Below are 18,263 nucleotides of genomic sequence, written 5' to 3'. Positions count from 1 at the left end.
TTTAGCTCTTTTTTTTCCCATGTGTGTATTTCTAATATGCCTTCCTGCTTCTTTCCACCAATCTGTGTATCTAGGAGTGCTGTGGGTGAAGCACATGGGCACAGAGATTTGCTCAGGGTTTTATGACTAATAGCAGAAAGTGACAATACATCAGAATACATAATTATATTCCCCTATATGACCAGGAGATCAGTATTTACATATTATATGTCATTGGTGTTGTGTCATAAAATAAGGGATAATGGCAATTTTAAAACAAATTAAACAAACTTACTTGTAGCTAATATTCACTTCAATTGGCAACATTATTGGTAAAGAAAACAAAAATGGACTTAAATTAAGATGCCCGTACCTCTACTTTCAACAATAGAAAATATTATATATTAAGGTATCTTCAGTTTAAAAAATCTTCCATGCATAGCATCCACAATCTTCAAAATGAAGTTGAAAGGCAGTTAAAAAAAATAATGAAAAACTTTAATACAGAGCATTTTAAATTTGTAAATTAATTCTCAGTGAACAAAACTAAACAAAATTATGGCTGGAAATAATATAAGAAAAAACACAAAGTATGTTAAAAGCCCCTTTATGAACTTCAGAATCTATATACGTTTACAATCCATTCTTATGGTGTACCATGTCTCAATTAAATGACAGTATCATTAAAGTTACAAGGATTTAAAGTGAGACTATGGCAGTATGAGGGTTTATATACAGCATTACATAATAATGCATATGTAAGAGGAAACAAATTATGGCTTTGGCTCTTGAAAATAACTGAAAAGGCAGAATTCCCAAGAACTTTTTTTTATAAGCAATACATTCTTAAGGTATCTACAGACTACCAATATAGTAGTTAAACACAATTTGCACACACAGTAGTGAACACAATAAATGGAAACGCCAATAATATGTCCATGTCCATTCACCTTCTAATCATTATGTGTATTAATGTAATTATTGCTCAAGTCATCATATAAAGTATGAAATAATGTTTTCTAAATACATAAAATGAAAATGGCTTATTATTCTTCTTATTGTAATTAGAACATTTCAAACGTGTGCTGAATTTCATTTATTTTTTTTATTCTAAATTCTAAACGCACATGTAACTACTATTTTACCTAAACCCTAGTTTCCTAATACATTTTTGTAGTACATTATGGCCACATTTAGTTGACACAAAAAAAAATTCTGTGTCATTGGCATGAACTTTTATATGAGCATGGTCAGCGGATGAGGACAGAATGATATCTGGATCTTAAATGGTAACACGTGGGAATACATTTATCACTTTACAAGAATACATCTATGACTGGGTTACACACATTTCCTTGGTTGCCATTGGTTATTTTTTTAAGTAGTATAGTGCAAATTATATGCAATGCACTTTTAAAGGGATACGTTTGTGCAGCTTGGGTTTATAGCTTTTTATGAATATGGGTGAACTTGCAGATCATACAACATCTTACCTGGTAATGTTCATGGGTATATATGAAATGTAGTCACTAAATGTTGAAGCTATAATTCAAAACATCTGTGTGTTTATTGCATTAGGAAACAAAACCATTAAAGCATTAAGACAGCCCTTTTGTGTCCCTGCTAAGAAGGTTTAATTGTTCCGCAAGTCACGTCACACTGCTGGCCTTGTATTGCTTGCAGAACGCGTCTTCTTGCAGATAGTTCCCATTAAATAATCATTGAGAAAAAAATGTTCTTCTAGGCATGCGCATGCATGGTTATTATTGTTCACAGTGCTGTGGTGAAAGTCCTACTCCATGCCACTTCGTAAAATCTGATTGGCTGCAATCAACATGACACTTATAATAAAGGCCATTGCAAATGCACATATAAGGCTCTTCCGTACACACGTTTGCCTGTTCTGCTTCTGCGAATGAACTGAAAAAAATAAAGATAGTACAGGTTAGAGAGCATAAATTACATTAATAATGCTTCATAATTCTATTCCAGACAAGTGATACAGTATAAAATGCGTCCTTTTCAAATAATTCTGTATAAAAATTCACGTTAAGTGTATGGAGTCCTGTGTTGTTTTATTTAAACAGCCAGAAAGGAAGACATGTTTTTCCTATTTTGTAGCAAATTGGAAATAGCTTCAAATTGAGTTTATCACCTTCTATTGGATCAACATTTGTTATATACATATCAATACTACATTGAAAAAGAGCACTTAATGGTCTCCTCATAAATCTCAGTTTAATCCAAAAATTAGTTTAGTTTACAGCATCAACATTTCAGTTCCAATCTACTCATTTTCTAGGTAATATGTATAATATCATGTATTTTGCAGTACTATATATAGTGTATATATACAAATAATATATATATATAACACTGATGCATTTTCCCACCATATGGTCAACAGATCAAGTGAGAAACCGTAACCAATAGAGGAAAAAAGCAGAGGAGCAGCAAAAAAACTATAGAGTGAATTTTTGATGACATTTTTTGGTGCCATGGGCAGAACTCTGAATTACAACGAGCAGGTTTGTTCATTGCGTAAGTCATGTGTTTTCTGATTAGCTTATATACACCATTTCGGAATTTAGGAATTCTGACAATCTAACTAGATTCAGACCATCTAAGTCTAATGTAAATATTCTGCATTTTAAAACAGTTGTCCAATGTCTAATTTATACACTTAAGAGATACATCACTCAAACTTGTATGTGTCTCATTGTTATATCACCATTTGTAGATCACAGTTTATTTGTTTAACCCCTTAAGACCGGAGGGCGTACAATTACGCCCTATTTTAAGCGGCTCTAAACGCCGCCAGGCGTAATTGTACGCCCTCCGTTTTTTTCTTACTTACCCGGTTGCCAGCGATCCCATGCCGCCGATCGCGGTTGGGAGGACTCCCAGGGAGCCCCCCGCGGCACATCCTTCCTCTTGGGAGCCCCCCCGGCAATGTGAGAGTGAGGTCCTTGCGAGGACCTCACAATCACATGGCCAGTTAGCTGCCTGCTGCATTGCCAGCAGGGGGACTGCCTGTAATGACAGGTAGTCCCCCTGCTGGCTGGAAATAAAATAAAATTAAATTAAATAAATGTAAAAAAAATATATATACTTAGATCATATATATACAAATATACATACACACACATACACTGTCTAGGTGTATTTTACTATTAATATATATATATATAATTTTATATATATATATATATATATATACATATATATATATTAATATCAAATTACACGTAGACTGATACGGATTATATATATATAATTATTGTTATATATATATTTGTATATAATATACAAAAAATAAATATGTAAATACGTAAAAATTAAAATTAAAAAAAATAATTAAAAATAAATAATTACAAAATATATAGATGTGTGTTATTTCGTTCTAACTGTATTGTGATATTAATATATATATATATATTTATATCAAAATACACGTAGAACAAAATAATATATATATCTATATACATAAATATATACGTATATATCACTATATATATACCTATATATAAATAAAAATATTTTTAAAAAATTATATATATATATATATATATATACATATATATATATATATACATATATATATATATACATATATTAATTCTACACATATATTTATGTAATATTTTTACATAATTAGGTATCCTAATTAATTACAATTAGCGGGACCTGGCTGACAACCCATGCCGAAAGTATAGGGAATTTAATTTGCTAGCACTATATTTAACCCTATAACTTTCCAAGACACCATAAAACCTGTACATGGGGGGTACTGTTTTACTCGGGAGACTTCGCTGAACATAAATATTAGTGTTTCAAAACAGTAAAATGTATTACAACGATGATATCGCCAGTAAAAGTGAAGTTTTTTGCATTTTTCACGCACAAACAGCACTTACACGGACGATATTATTGCTGTGATACGTTTTACTGTTTTGAAACACAAATATTTGTGTTCATCGAAGTCTCATGAGTACAACAGTACCCCTCATGTACAGGTTTTATGGTGTTTTCAAAAGTTACAGCGTCAAATATAAGGCTTGTGTTTAATTTTTTTCACATTAAAATTCGCCTGATTGCTTACGTTGCCTTTGTGACCCTATGGTAGCCCAGCAATGAAAATTACCCCTATGATGGCATACCATTTGCAATAGTAGACAACCCAAGGTATTGCAAATGGGGTATGTCCAGTCTTTTTTAGTAGCCACTTAGTCACAAACACAGGCCAAAATTGGCGTTTTTTGCATTTTTCACACACAAATACTAACGCTAACTTTGGCCAGTGTTTGTGACCAAATAACTACTAAAAAAGACTGGACATACCCCATTTGCAATACCTTGGGTTGTCTACTATTGCAAGTAGGTCACAAAGAGCTCGCTCTTAAAGGGGCAGTGGGAGCCAAAAGTTGATTCAGGCTCCCATTGGCCCACGTCATTCCAGCACCCCACACACGAACGTTTTGCGGGCACAATAGCTTGCATTTAAAAAAAACCAAAAAAAAAACTTTTTTGACTGTAATATATTAGCAGTCAGTTTCCTTCACATGTGTGCGTTTCAGGGCCTGCCAAGGCACAGTGTCACACCAGTGCAACTCATATCTCGTGTAACAGTAGTGTACATTTAAAAAAAAATACAGGGGGCTTGTTGTCACCTTTCGGGGACCCTTGGTGTTGTACGTGGCTGGGTGGAGGAAGAGACCTTCAATGACATCAGTGAGGACAAGGAACGGGACATGGCTAGCTTGGTATCCAACCTTGTGCAAATGGGGAGTTTGCGGTTGTGCAAATGGACTGTTTGCGGTGCGTTAAACGGGGAGTTTGGTCTGTCACTGTGAAGCAGGCGTAACCCTTACACTACCTGACCGATACAACATCATACCTGATGTTTTAAAGCACGTTATTCCAAACAATTTAGGAATGTTAGGTGATTTATGCCCTTTATGGATTAAAACCAGACTCTGCATTGACTATGTAATTTTCCATGGGAGTTTTGCCATGGATCCCCCTCCGGCATGCCACAGTCCAGGTGTTAATCCCCTTCACACAACTTTTCCATCACTATTGTGGCCAGAAAGAGTCCCTGTGGGTTTTAAAATTCGCCTGCCTATTGAAATCTATGGCGGTTCGCCCGTTCGCGAACATTTATGGAAGTTCGCGTTCGCCTTTCGCCAACGGAAAATTTTATGTTCGCGACATCACTAGTCACTGATTCTCAACCTGTAAGACTGTAGTAACACCCTCTCTTTTTCATATTATAGCATTGATTTTTTTCCCCACTACTGTTACCAATACTCCATTGATCTGTTGATAACTTCTAAAAACTGATCTTGAAACAACTTGACGCGTTTATTTCCTTAGTACAATCCAAGATTTTGCTCAGGATAATGTTGATTTCATATAAAACAAGTCATGTAGAATATTCTCGGTTCTTCTCTGATTCCTAGCATATACCCTTAAAACTTGAATATTACTTTACACCAGTCATCAACCAAAGCCTGCTATCGTTTTCATAAAGAAGTCAGTTTATGAAAAAGAATGGAAACATTTTTTCCATGATAATTACAGACAAGATAACTAGTTTTATCACATAAAGAACACGGATTACAGATTATATTAACAGTATTAGGAAACTGGAAAGAGAAATGCTTTACTGATTAAAAATGCACGGACACACAAAATATCAACTGTTAAGCAGTAGTATGTGAACACAGAACTCATGAGGAAACATTTTTTGCAATAGTTAGCAAACACTGGCACATAATGAAATAATCATCAAGTGAAAGGATTCGAAAAAGAGGTGGAATATTCATTTGTTGAGAAAACATGATCCATGACCTCTCCTACTTGAATTGTCTTTCAAGTAGTGCAATTATAAAATGTTATATTTAAATGTTTATATATAAATGTACTGTCAGGACCAATTTTCTAGAAAAGTACATCTTCCCTGCACTCCTTGGATATGACACAGAGACCTGGATTCTACTATCAGAGACAATCTTATCTCAAGCAATAGCAATTCTCCCATTAGTATGAGAGACAATTGTCTGAGACAAATGCACTCAATTACAGAGATAAAGTCCTGACTGCCATACAATCAAATCTATAATATCTCTGAAGTTTGTTTCAGATTCTTGAACATGTGCCAAACATAAAGAGAGAAGAGAAGAGAACACACTGGATAGATTATACCAATAAGATTTTTCTTTGATAAGAGTAATAAACAAGATATCCTAATTGTCACGGTAATATACCCCAACACGCAGGAATAGTACAGATAGTCAGGAGACAAGAAACCAGGGTTCGTCTTACCGGACCTTAGAATGGCCGGACTTGACGAGAAAAAGCAAGACAGAGTCTAGAACAAGCCGAGGTCAAGGGAACAGAGAGACAGCGTAACGTAGAACAAGCCGAGGACTGGTACACAGAGGACAAAATAGCGGATAAGCAAGCAAGGATAAAGAGAGAGCGGAGTCAGGAACAAAGCCAAGGTCAAGCACCAAAAAACCAACTGAACGATACAAGCACTAAAGGGAAACTGGACAGAAACCACGATAGGGCAAGGAGCAAGGGAAACAGGTGAGTATAAATACCCGAAGGTTCACTTTGATTGGCCCCTGTCATATCCACGCCCCCAAAATGTGAGTGTATGGGGAATGTGGCCTGACAGGGGCCAATGGGAGACTGATTCTAATTTAGTCTCCCACTGTCCCTTTAAGAGCGCGCCCGAGACACGCGGCGTGCTCTTAGTGTCGGGCGGGACACGTGACCGCTTCTCGCGGTCACTGCCCGCCTGACTGATCATCTCGTTGGCTGAGCCGCGCGCGGCTCGTGCAGGAGCAGGACCGCGCGCGGCGAGAAGAGAGGACCCCGGCCGGCCCCTGGAGAGGGTAAGTACCGCTACAGTACCCCCCCCTGAAGACACGCCCACCGGGCGGGGAGGAGCAGGCCTGGCAGGAAAACGAGCGTGGAAAGAACGCACAAGGCGAGGAGCGTGAACAGCGTCAGCGGAAATCCAACTGCGTTCCTCAGGCCCATAGCCCTTCCAATGTACCAGATATTGGAGGCGACCCCGAAGCAAACGAGAGTCAATTACAGCCGCCACTTCAAACTCCTCATGGCCCTCCACAGAAACCGGAGGAGGAGGAGGGACATGCCGAGTATAACGGTTGCACAGGAGGGGTTTTAACAAGGAGGTATGAAACACGTTAGGAATGCGTAAATTTTTTGGAAGATCCAATGCATACGAGACAGGATTAACCACATGCAAGATACGAAAAGGACCAATAAAACGAGGGGCCAACTTCATAGAAGGCACACGAAGACGAATATTGCGAGTAGAAAGCCAAACCCGGTCTCCCACAGCATAGGATGGAGCCGCCCTGCGATGCTTGTCTGCCTGAACCTTCTGACGAGCAGCTGAGGCCACCAAAGAACACTGAACCTGCTCCCAAGTATTACGTAGACTAGCCAAATGTTCGTCCAGAGCTGGCATGCCCTGTAAGGAGAATGCAGCTGGAAGAACCACGGGATGCCGGCCATAAACAACGTAAAAAGGGCTGTTAGCGGAGGATTCATGAGCAGCATTATTACGAGCAAACTCAGCCCAAGGAAGAAGGTCAGCCCAATTGTTCTGATGGTGGGACACGAAACAACGAAGATACTGCTCTAGAGATTGGTTGGCACGTTCAGCAGCTCCATTAGACTGGGGGTGATAGGCTGAGGAAAACGAGAGGGAGATACCCATCTCTGTACAAAACGTTCTCCAGAATCTGGAGATAAACTGGCTACCCCTATCGGACACGATCGAAGTGGGAATACCATGCAACCGAAACACCTCCCTGGCAAAGATAGAGGCAAGTTCCCTGGAAGATGGTAATTTGACAAGAGACACAAAATGAGCCATCTTAGAAAAACGATCCACAATCATTAGGATGACAGTTTTACCATTAGAGGGAGGTAATTCAACAATGAAATCCATGGATATATTGGACCACGGTCTCTCGGGTATGGGCAACGGATGTAACAACCCACAAGGAACTCTGTGGGAGGACTTCATACTGGCACAAGTGCTACAGGCATTAACGTAATCGGTGACGTCCTTGCGCAAGGAAGCCCACCAGAAATATCTAGAAACTGCTGAGAATGTCTTAGAAATACCAGGGTGTCCAGCAGTTCTAGTGTCATGATATAATGACAAGATGTCTCGTCTCTCCGGTATATCAACGAATAGCTTATCAGCAGGCCTCTCCCCAGGAGCCAAGTGTTGTTTAGCCTGAATAGCTTGTAAGAGAGAAGACGAAATGGAAAGAACAGTAGTCGCTATTATTCTGTCAGGCGGAATGACAGGGGTAACATCGACCTCGAGTTTGTCAGTAGTCTCGAATTGTCTGGACAGAGCGTCAGCTTTAGTATTACGGTCACCCGGTCTGTAAGTGATTATGTAATTAAAACGAGACAAAAACAGAGACCACCTGGCCTGCCTAGAAGACAATCTTTTTGCTTCACTAAGGTAAGAGAGGTTTTTGTGATCCGTTAAAATGAGGATGGGATCCCTAGTACCCTCTAGCAGATGTCTCCATTCCTTGAGCGCCAAAATGATAGCAAGGAGTTCACGATTGCCTACATCATAATTCCTCTCTGCTTTGGACATCTGTCTGGAAAAGAAGCCACAAGGGTGTAACGGCTTTTCAGGTGAATCTCTTTGAGACAAGATAGCACCTACCCCTATCTCAGAAGCATCAAGTTCAAGAATAAAGGGCAGTGAAGGGACAGGATGCTGTAAAACAAGAGCAGAGGCAAATGTAGCCTTCAAGAATTCAAAGGCCTCGAGTGCTTCTGGTTTCCAGACATGAGTATTACCATCCTTCTTGGTCATTCTGGTTATAGGCGCAACAATGGCAGAAAACCCTTTAATAAAACGCCTATAATAATTAGAGAACCCCAGAAAACGCTGAATGGCTTTCAACCCCTGGGGTAGAGGCCATTCCATAATGGCAGACAGTTTCTTGGGATCCATACGAAAACCCTTGGCCGAGATTATATAACCCAAGAATTGGACTTCAGATTGATCAAATGAACATTTTTCGAGTTTGCAATAGAGACCGTTAACCAGAAGAGTTCTCAACACTAATTTAACATGCATGTGATGAGTCTGTAAATCAGTAGAATAAATCAATATGTCGTCCAAGTATACTATAACGAATGTATGTATAAATTGACGTAGGACATCATTAATAAATTCCTGAAAAACTGCTGGGGCGTTACAAAGACCAAAGGGCATCACAGTGTACTCGTAGTGGCCACTCCTGGTATTGAAAGCGGTCTTCCACTCGTGATCCTTTTTGATACGTATGAGATTGTAAGCACCCCTAAGGTCCAATTTAGTAAAAACTGTGGCCTGTTTAAGCCTATCAAATAGTTCTGTGATCAAAGGTATGGGGTACGCATTTTTGACGGTGATTTTATTTAGGCCCCTATAGTCAATACAAGGCCTTAATTCGCCATCTTTCTTAGATACAAAGAAGAAACCCGCCCCTGCCGGGGAAGAGGATCTTCTTATAAATCCCTTCTCTAGAGATTCCTTAATATATTCCTCCATAACCAGATTCTCCTGAGGAGATAAAGGATATATTCTCCCTTTGGGAGGCATAGTACCAGGTAATAAATTAATTGCACAATCGTAAGGCCTGTGAGGTGGCAATCTTTCAGCCTCCCTTTTATCAAAAACAGATTTAAGAGACAGGTACTGAGAGGGTATGACCGTAGGCACGGGAGGAATATTAGTAGAATTCAAAGGGGTGACTTTAACAATACAAGACTCTTGGCAAGAATCACTCCAAGAAACTATTTGTCCTGACTCCCAATCAATGGTGGGATTATGAGTACGTAACCAAGGATACCCTAACACGAGGTGAGAGGAAGGAGAAGTAATGATCTGAAACCGAATGGTCTCAGCGTGTAACACCCCTGTAGACATATGTAGTGGAACAGTTTCATGTGTGATAACTGGAGAGCATAATGGTCTACCATCTATGGCCTCAACGGCCAAGGGTGTCTCCTTCTCTCTGGTGGGTATGTTATTCTCCTTGACAAAACTGGAATCAATAAAGTTTTCGGCCGCTCCGGAATCAACCAGGGCTAGTATATTCCCTGCTATGCAGTTATTATCAAGGTGCAGGGAAACAGGAAGAAGTAGTTTATTAAGAGGCAAATGTGAGGACTGTGATGTCACACCCAAGGCCAGTCCTCTATACGGTCTTAGGTGCGATAGTTTCCCGGACGCACGGGACAGTCTTGTCTCATATGACCCCTCCTACCACAATAAAGACAAAGTTCCTCCTTTCTCCTATAAAGCTTTTCAGCGTCAGTAAGTTTGGCAACCCCTAACTGCATAGGTTCCTCCTCAGAACCCTTAGATCCCTCGGGAGTCTCAGCTCTAGGGGAGTTAAAGGGAACAAAATGTCTATTTCTGGACCTGGTATATAACCTGTCACGGATCCTGTTATCTATATCGATAAGATAGTCAATCAGGTCCTCCAGGGGTACAGGGAGGTCCTTAGCTGCTACCTCATCCAACATAGTATCAGACAGACCTTCCATAAACGCGGTAGTAAGCCCATTATTAGTCCAATCTACCTGTGAGGCAAGGGTACGGAACTGAATAGCATAATCGGCTACAGATTTAGATCCTTGCTTTATTCTCATTAATGCCCTGGCGGCATTTTTTGACCTTTTAGTCGTGTCAAATGTTCTACGGAACGCTGTGAGGAAGCTATTGAAGTCGTGTACCATAGGCCCATTAGCCTCCCAAATAGGATTTGCCCATTCTAGTGCCTTATCCGTAAGCTGGTGCATAAGAAAACCCACCTTAGATCTATCAGTGGGAAATGAACGTGGGTACATTTCAAAGTGGAATTCCACTTGATTAAGGAATCCCCTACATGTCTTAGCGTCCCCTCCATACCTAGGTGGCGGGGTTAGATGTGCAGAAGCATTAGGCATATTAGCTGTGTCCGGTATAGGGTTTACAGGAGGCGTAGGTACAGGTACCGGAGCTGATCTGGATAACAGTGTCTGGATGGCTTGAGCCATTTGATCCATACGGTGATCCTGTTCTGCGAATCTAGCCTCATGAGTGGCCATCTGTTGACCTAAACCTGCGGGGTCCATGGCCCTATCGTAATGTCACGGTAATATACCCCAACACGCAGGAATAGTACAGATAGTCAGGAGACAAGAAACCAGGGTTCGTCTTACCGGACCTTAGAATGGCCGGACTTGACGAGAAAAAGCAAGACAGAGTCTAGAACAAGCCGAGGTCAAGGGAACAGAGAGACAGCGTAACGTAGAACAAGCCGAGGACTGGTACACAGAGGACAAAATAGCGGATAAGCAAGCAAGGATAAAGAGAGAGCGGAGTCAGGAACAAAGCCAAGGTCAAGCACCAAAAAAACAACTGAACGATACAAGCACTAAAGGGAAACTGGACAGAAACCACGATAGGGCAAGGAGCAAGGGAAACAGGTGAGTATAAATACCCTAAGGTTCACTTTGATTGGCCCCTGTCATATCCACGCCCCCAAAATGTGAGTGTATGGGGAATGTGGCCTGACAGGGGCCAATGGGAGACTGATTCTAATTTAGTCTCCCACTGTCCCTTTAAGAGCGCGCCCGAGACGCGCGGCGCGCTCTTAGTGTCGGGCGGGACACGTGACCGCTTCTCGCGGTCACTGCCCGCCTGACTGATCATCTCGTTGGCTGAGCCGCGCGCGGCTCGTGCAGGAGCAGGACCGCGCGCGGCGAGAAGAGAGGACCCCGGCCGGCCCCTGGAGAGGGTAAGTACCGCTACACTAATATAACATACATCTCTCTCTCTCTCTCTCTCTCTCTCTCTCTCTCTCTCTCCATAGAGAGAGAGAGAGAGAGAGAGATATGTTACATGAGAGATATGTTACATGGTTTGATAGATAGCTATCAGATAGCTAGATAGATATGTAGGTCGTTAGATAATTGCACTTGACCCGGACTCTATTTACCCAGACATGGACAATCTCTGGCCACTCTTTTGCAATGCAAAAAAAGCTAATATATCTTGTAAGAAGAAGTAAGGGTCTTTTTAGTCTTATTTTCTTTTGGTTGTTTTTACCTGCTGCAAGATATAAAAATACTATATATATATATACACACACACACACACAACTGCACTCCCCTAGGCAACATAGGTAAGTAAGGTGCTGGATCCTAGATAACCCACCCTGTTAACTAAATCAAATTTAAAAACTAAAAACAGGTAAGGATCTGCACACAAACATCAATAGAATAAATGCTAGTTTTTAATTGAAAATAGTTTCAAATAGATAGTATTTTTTGAAACTCTTTTCAATAAAAACTAGCATTCATTCTGTTGATGTTTGTGTGCGAATCCTTACATGTTTTTGTTTTTTGCAACAAGATATAAGAAATGCAGTGAGAGCCTACCGTAATTAGGTCCATTTGTGAGAAAAAGAGTATTAAAATGTACCACAACAAATCTTTTTATACTATCTGCAAATTCTATAATAACTGATCCCTACTATTTAGTTATATTTTGTATGCCTACTTTTGATATTTGTATCTTTTTTGCCATCTTGCATTTTACTTTTTAATTTCTATTAATTTGCGTGCAAGGCTTAAAAATACATCAACTATGAAATGTACGTTAAGGTCATTTTTATCACCTGGAAAATAGCTTCCTTATCCACACAATAATCTGATTACAGAGAGACTTCTCAAGCACTTCTACCACAACTGGAAGTTACAGGACATGGTCCATCCATCTTAATAAAGCTGTGTCGTTTTACTGACATAGAGTCTTCCATCACTTACTATCTTACATCTTATTTAAAGATTCTATTAAATCTTAGAAAAGGAAATGTAAAATACATTAACCCCAAATCTTCTGAAAATAATAGAATTGTTAAATGAAAGCAGAATTCACTCTGAAAATGTAGTTAACTCTCATCATCTGATAAGTTAAATATAGTTGAAATAATGTAACCACTTCATGATCGATCCTTTTCCCAAATGCTGTCATTTTGTAACAGAAGCCTTCTTTTTGGTATTTTTGCTGATTTTCCACCATAGCAAATGTCCTTTAAGTATACCTATAATATATTGTGTTTGTTTTTTGTTTTTTGTTTTTACAAATAGGGCTGAACCATTCATACCATTAAATACTCATACCTTGAACCATTCCTCCAACTGTAACAACCTTGGAACATCCAATGAAGGAACAGAGTCAGCCCCTGTGGACCAGGGACACACAATCCAATAGCTGTGCTGGAGGCTTGGATGATGACACAACTCCCTCAACCAGGAGTGATATTAAAGCCCTTTTCAGGGAGTTTAAAGCTATGTTTGACACAGAGCTTGGAGGAATTAGGTAGGAGGTTCAGGATGCGTCCCACAGGGTGTCTGCCCTAGAAAATGTGACAGTGCCTGCCCCCTCTGTGTAAATTTCTAATGGCTCACCTGTATTTGCAGCAGCTATGGTGAATCGAGAAGATAATTTATAGCTCACAGTCTAGTCCCTACAGCAGACACTGCAATGTGCAGATCTGGGGCATACTGTAGTCTTGCCCCTCTCTGCCCTGGCTCACCTGAGAATCGGATACTGACAGACAAGATTTATCATGTCCGCCTTACTGCTGTGGCTCGCAAATCTAACTTACCTTTCCAAACTTTACAGTGGTTACTCTGTAATTACATATGTCTTACATGAGAGAGGACTCCCCTACAGATGGGAACTGAGAGGTGACTCACAGCTGTCTTCAATAATTAACATGATCTGGAAGCCTTCTACAAATTATGGGCCTTTAGCAATTTGCCTGGTGTTCACTTTAGATCTCCAGGCATAATCAGGCAATCCGGTAAGTTCCCTTATTGAGAAACTGGATCCTGTATTGAAGCATTGCTTCACTCAGGCAATAGCTTTGCAGGCCCTATGTTGAACTGAGGTCCTATGTAATAGGACTGATGAATACTATGATCATTGCTGCCTCCCAAGAGAAGTTGAAGTTTGAACTTTGTTAGCAAATGTATAGAGTAGGAGAAAAAAACCTTTCAAAAATAGTTTTTTCACCCAGCTAGCAAAAATAATAAAAAAGCGGAAAATACCTCCTACAGCATGCCCTGTCATTGCTATGGAAACTCCCTAGTTGCTGCTTCTAGCGCTGGCTAGCGAGTATAGGAAAGGAATGACATCACTGAGTTGGATATGCATCCCAAGCAAGGCAAATCAAAGAAGACTGCCGGAGGAGTGCAGGCAGAGCAGAGGACGGCTTGGAAGTGGGACGGCTCGGAAGTACATAGCACCCACAAATCTTGAAGATGGCGGTGTTGGAACAGAGGAAAAGTAAGTAAACCTCTATATTTTACATTGAATACACCATGTATCTTTGTGATATATGATTTTTTTCAATGTGTATGGGAGCGATTTCTGGTAAGTGGAAATTTGCATGACATGTTTAGTTTAAAGCTAACACTAACCCAAACTATGCACTTTGCTAGATTGTCTCCCATGGTAAGTCAGGGGGCCAATCAGGCACTACTGCTGAAATGCCTTATAGTGAGTTGCTAACAGAAAGCTGATCCAAGCATGCACTGCAGCAGACAGGGATCAGATGTCAATCATGCCATAGAACCTCTGTGACAAGCTGTATGGCCGTGACAGCCTCTTGAGGGTGTTTTTGGACAGTCTTAAGAGTTGGAGTATCAAGTAACAGCATGTCACACTGCATTAAAAGAGATTGGGCTGTCTACATTTTCTAATGGAGGTCACACTATTGCATGGATTACCTGAGGGTGAAGACGTGACGATTGCTGGAGCGGCTGTAAATTCGATTACCATTTAACCACTGAAGGTAAGCCAGTGCCTGTGACCTCCTAGAAACATTACAGCATCATTCTAATGACTTTGTTTAAGTGGTTATGATATTAAGGTACCATCCCTGCACTCTTAAATTTGACTAATTTTCCACAATGACATAAGGCTTCAAAGTTTTTTCTAGCCTTACTTTAAAGATTTGTCAATCAAAGAACTGAGTCTACACCTCTCAGTTCTCAACATGCATAGTGTGCTGATGTGTAAGGACATACTTCCTACGAAAGCTGTACATTTTTAGTATGTGGCTCTGCACTCTCCCTTACCCATTTATTTGTATCTCATAATCACCCGTTAGCCCTTTGTGTCTTCTAGTCCCCCTTACCCAATTGTGTGTTTCTTAATACTCTTTTGAATTTCATAACCCTCTTTTGTATCTGTTAGCTTCATATGTGTCTTTTAACCTCCAATAAATACATCCAAATACTTCAAATAGGGACATTTGAATATTGGGGGAGGGACCTTTCTGAGACATTTTTATTATTTATTATTTTTCTTATTTTTAATATATAGTATTTGCCACCTCAAAGTTACCTCTTGTGTCCTGGTGGTTTAGATGGCAGAGTTTAATCCCCTCCTTTCAGTTTTGTAGCTGTATACAGGATCAGTGCAAACTGCTATGTGCTAACTTGTTCTCTAGCAGGAAAATTCAAAAGACAAGAGGTCACCCTTTTAGGGTTTACAGTAAGAACAATAAAGATGTGGAATTCTCTATCAAAAGAGGGTGTTTTATCAGGTGCTATAGCTATTTAAAAAAAATGCGTGGATGTTTATTTGCATAATAGTCAAGGATATAATTGATATGTATGTAAAGAGGTAATTGTGCCCAGGGCCGGCCTTAGGGGCGTGCGAGCTGTGCGGCGGCACAGGGCGCCATGGTGCAGGGGGCGCCCTGCGGCCGCATAGCTCACACGGCATGTCTGTTAGCCGCAAGGCTAACAAGACATTTGCCTTGGGCGGCATTTTCCAGGGGGCGGCAAAAAAGCCGCCCCCAAATGCCCAAGGCAAATGTCTTGTTAGCCTTGCGGCTAACAGACATGCCGGGCTGCTGGGCGGTCGGGCGGCGCTGGCGGGCGGCTGGCGAGGGAGCACTTCCTCTGAGCTGTATGCTCAGCTCCCTCGCGCGCCGCACAGTGAGGCTGGGAGGCGGAGCCGGAATATGACGTCATATTCCGGCTCCGCCTCCCAGCCTCACTGTGCGGCGCGCGAGGGAGCTGAGCAGTCAGCTCAGGGGAAGTGCTCCCTCGCCAGCCGCCCGCCCAGCAGACAGCCTAGCAGTAGCAGCGCCGCCCGACCGCCCAGCAGCCACTGGACCACCAGGGAAAAAAGATGACCCCCCCCCAGCATTCCCAAAGGTAAGGAGGCTGGGGGGGGTCTAAATAAATTTTAAAAAATGTGTTAATGTGGGTGAGTGTGTGTGTCTGTTAGTGTGTGTGTATGTTAGTGTGTGTATGTTAGTGTGTGTCTGTTAGTGTGTGTCTGTTAGTGTGTGTGTATGTTAGTGTGTGTCTGTGTATGTTAGTGTGTGCCTGTGTCTGTTAGTGTGTGCCTGTGTCTGTTAGTGTGTGTCTGTGTATGTTAGTGTGTGTCTGTGTATGTTAGTGTGTGTGTCTGTGTCTGTTAGTGTGTGTGTCTGTGTCTGTTAGTGTGTGTCTGTGTCTGTTAGTGTGTGTCTGTGAGTGTGTTTGTCTGTTAGTGAGTGTGTGTGTCTGACTGTGTGTGTGGCTGTCTGCCTGTGTGTGTGTCTGTTTGCCTGTGTGTGTGTGTGTGTGTGTGGCTGTCTGCCTGTGTGTGTGTCTGTTTGCCTGTGTGTGTGTGTGTGTGTGTGTGACTGTCTGCGCGTGTGTGTGTGACTGTCTGCGCATGTGTGTGGGACTGTCTGCATGTGTGTGTGTGACAGGGTGTGTGGGAAGGGGTAAGGAGTGGGGGAGGGGGGGACGGGAAGGGGGGGCGCTGTGAAGATTTTTTGCACAAGGCGCCCAAATGCCTAAGGCCGGCCCTGATTGTGCCATTAGCCATTATGGAGTCAAGAAGGATGTTTTTCTCTTTTTGTGGCATAATTGGAAATGGCTACAATTGTTTGTTTTTTTTGCCTCCTTTTGTCTGATGTACTTTATCTTTTTTTTCAACCTAAACTACTATATAACTATATATTGTGTAGTGGAGACAGAGACAAAAACAAAGACAGAGAGAAAAAAAAAACACAGAATGGTAAAATTATTTCTTAGGGGAAAGTAATATTATTGAGTGATTCTGGACACATCATAGTAAACCACAAGACTGAAGGTGAAGTGGTTTATAATTGCCTCCTAACCCCTCAATGGCATTGTTTTCCGCTAATACATGCATTACATTATGTATCTTCTGTATGACATTATATTTTTAGATTACAATTTATCTTAGTGTTAAGTCATGGCAATAAACAATATATACAAAGTCCAAGTGTGTAACCCAAGTAAATACCACCACACTCTAAAACACCTGTGTGATTACCTCTCTATCCACACAAAACAAAATATATGCATACATAAGATAGGTGGAGTGTAAATGGTTCTTGGTTGAAGATATCAATGATAACAGATAAACAAACGGCAAAGCCTAGTGCAATACACTATTTTCTTTCGATATGTATGCATGAAATCAAGTTCTATGGGAACGATGTGGAACACATGGACAATAAAGTTTTGTTTAACCTGAAGTATGTCATCAAAGTGAACCTGCGGATAACAGCGTTACACGGAGGGGAGGGAAGTCACCCGTAGAGATCACAGGGGATCCGAATGAATGACTAGAATGGAGCTATATAAGAAGATGATGTACCAGAGAAACACATATGCAACTGAGGAAGCCTAATATATGGGCGAAATGCGTCTTGCAAGTATTCTTTTCACTACAGACTTTGTAGTATCTTTCATTTGATTTTATGTGATTTTGTTTAGAAATAAATACGTTTTAAACTGCTATCTCACGTCCAGTGATATTATTTGTTGGACGATACCTACAAGCATCGTAATATCGCCTTGTAAGGGAGTGGGATCCCTTCTAATATTCCCATCAGCCAACACTCTGAGCCTAATATTGTGGCTCTACACTTGCGAGTACAAGATATAAAGATTACTGTCTATTGATATACATGTGTATCAGACTGTATTGCACTAGGCTTTGCCATTTGTTTATCTGTTACAGTTATTATTGATGTCTTCAACCAAGAACCATTTGCACTCCATCTATCTTTTATGTATGTATATATTTTGTTAAGTCATGGCAAGGCTGGTGCAAGACTTTTTGCAGCCCTGGGGGAAAAAAATTTGTTGCCACCTTCATACGCTTCACCCATGGTGTGACA

At 40.8% G+C, this 18,263-nt stretch overlaps 1 protein-coding gene across 1 annotated transcript in view; it reads right to left on the bottom strand.

Moving 5' to 3' along the window:
- Positions 1–558: 558 nt before the first annotated feature.
- Positions 559–18,263, bottom strand: part of CALN1 (calneuron 1) — a 566,516-nt gene continuing 548,811 nt past the window's right edge. Inside the window, exon 6 of the mRNA XM_063457364.1 lies at positions 559–1,899. Within this exon, the coding sequence (XP_063313434.1) occupies positions 1,772–1,899 (128 nt within the window). The 3' untranslated portion in view covers positions 559–1,771. The remainder of the gene's footprint in view (positions 1,900–18,263) is intronic.

Source organism: Pelobates fuscus, chromosome 1 (assembly GCF_036172605.1).
Source record: "Pelobates fuscus isolate aPelFus1 chromosome 1, aPelFus1.pri, whole genome shotgun sequence".
Lineage (NCBI taxonomy): Eukaryota > Metazoa > Chordata > Amphibia > Anura > Pelobatidae > Pelobates > Pelobates fuscus.
This window is presented reverse-complemented; position numbering and strand designations above follow the sequence as displayed.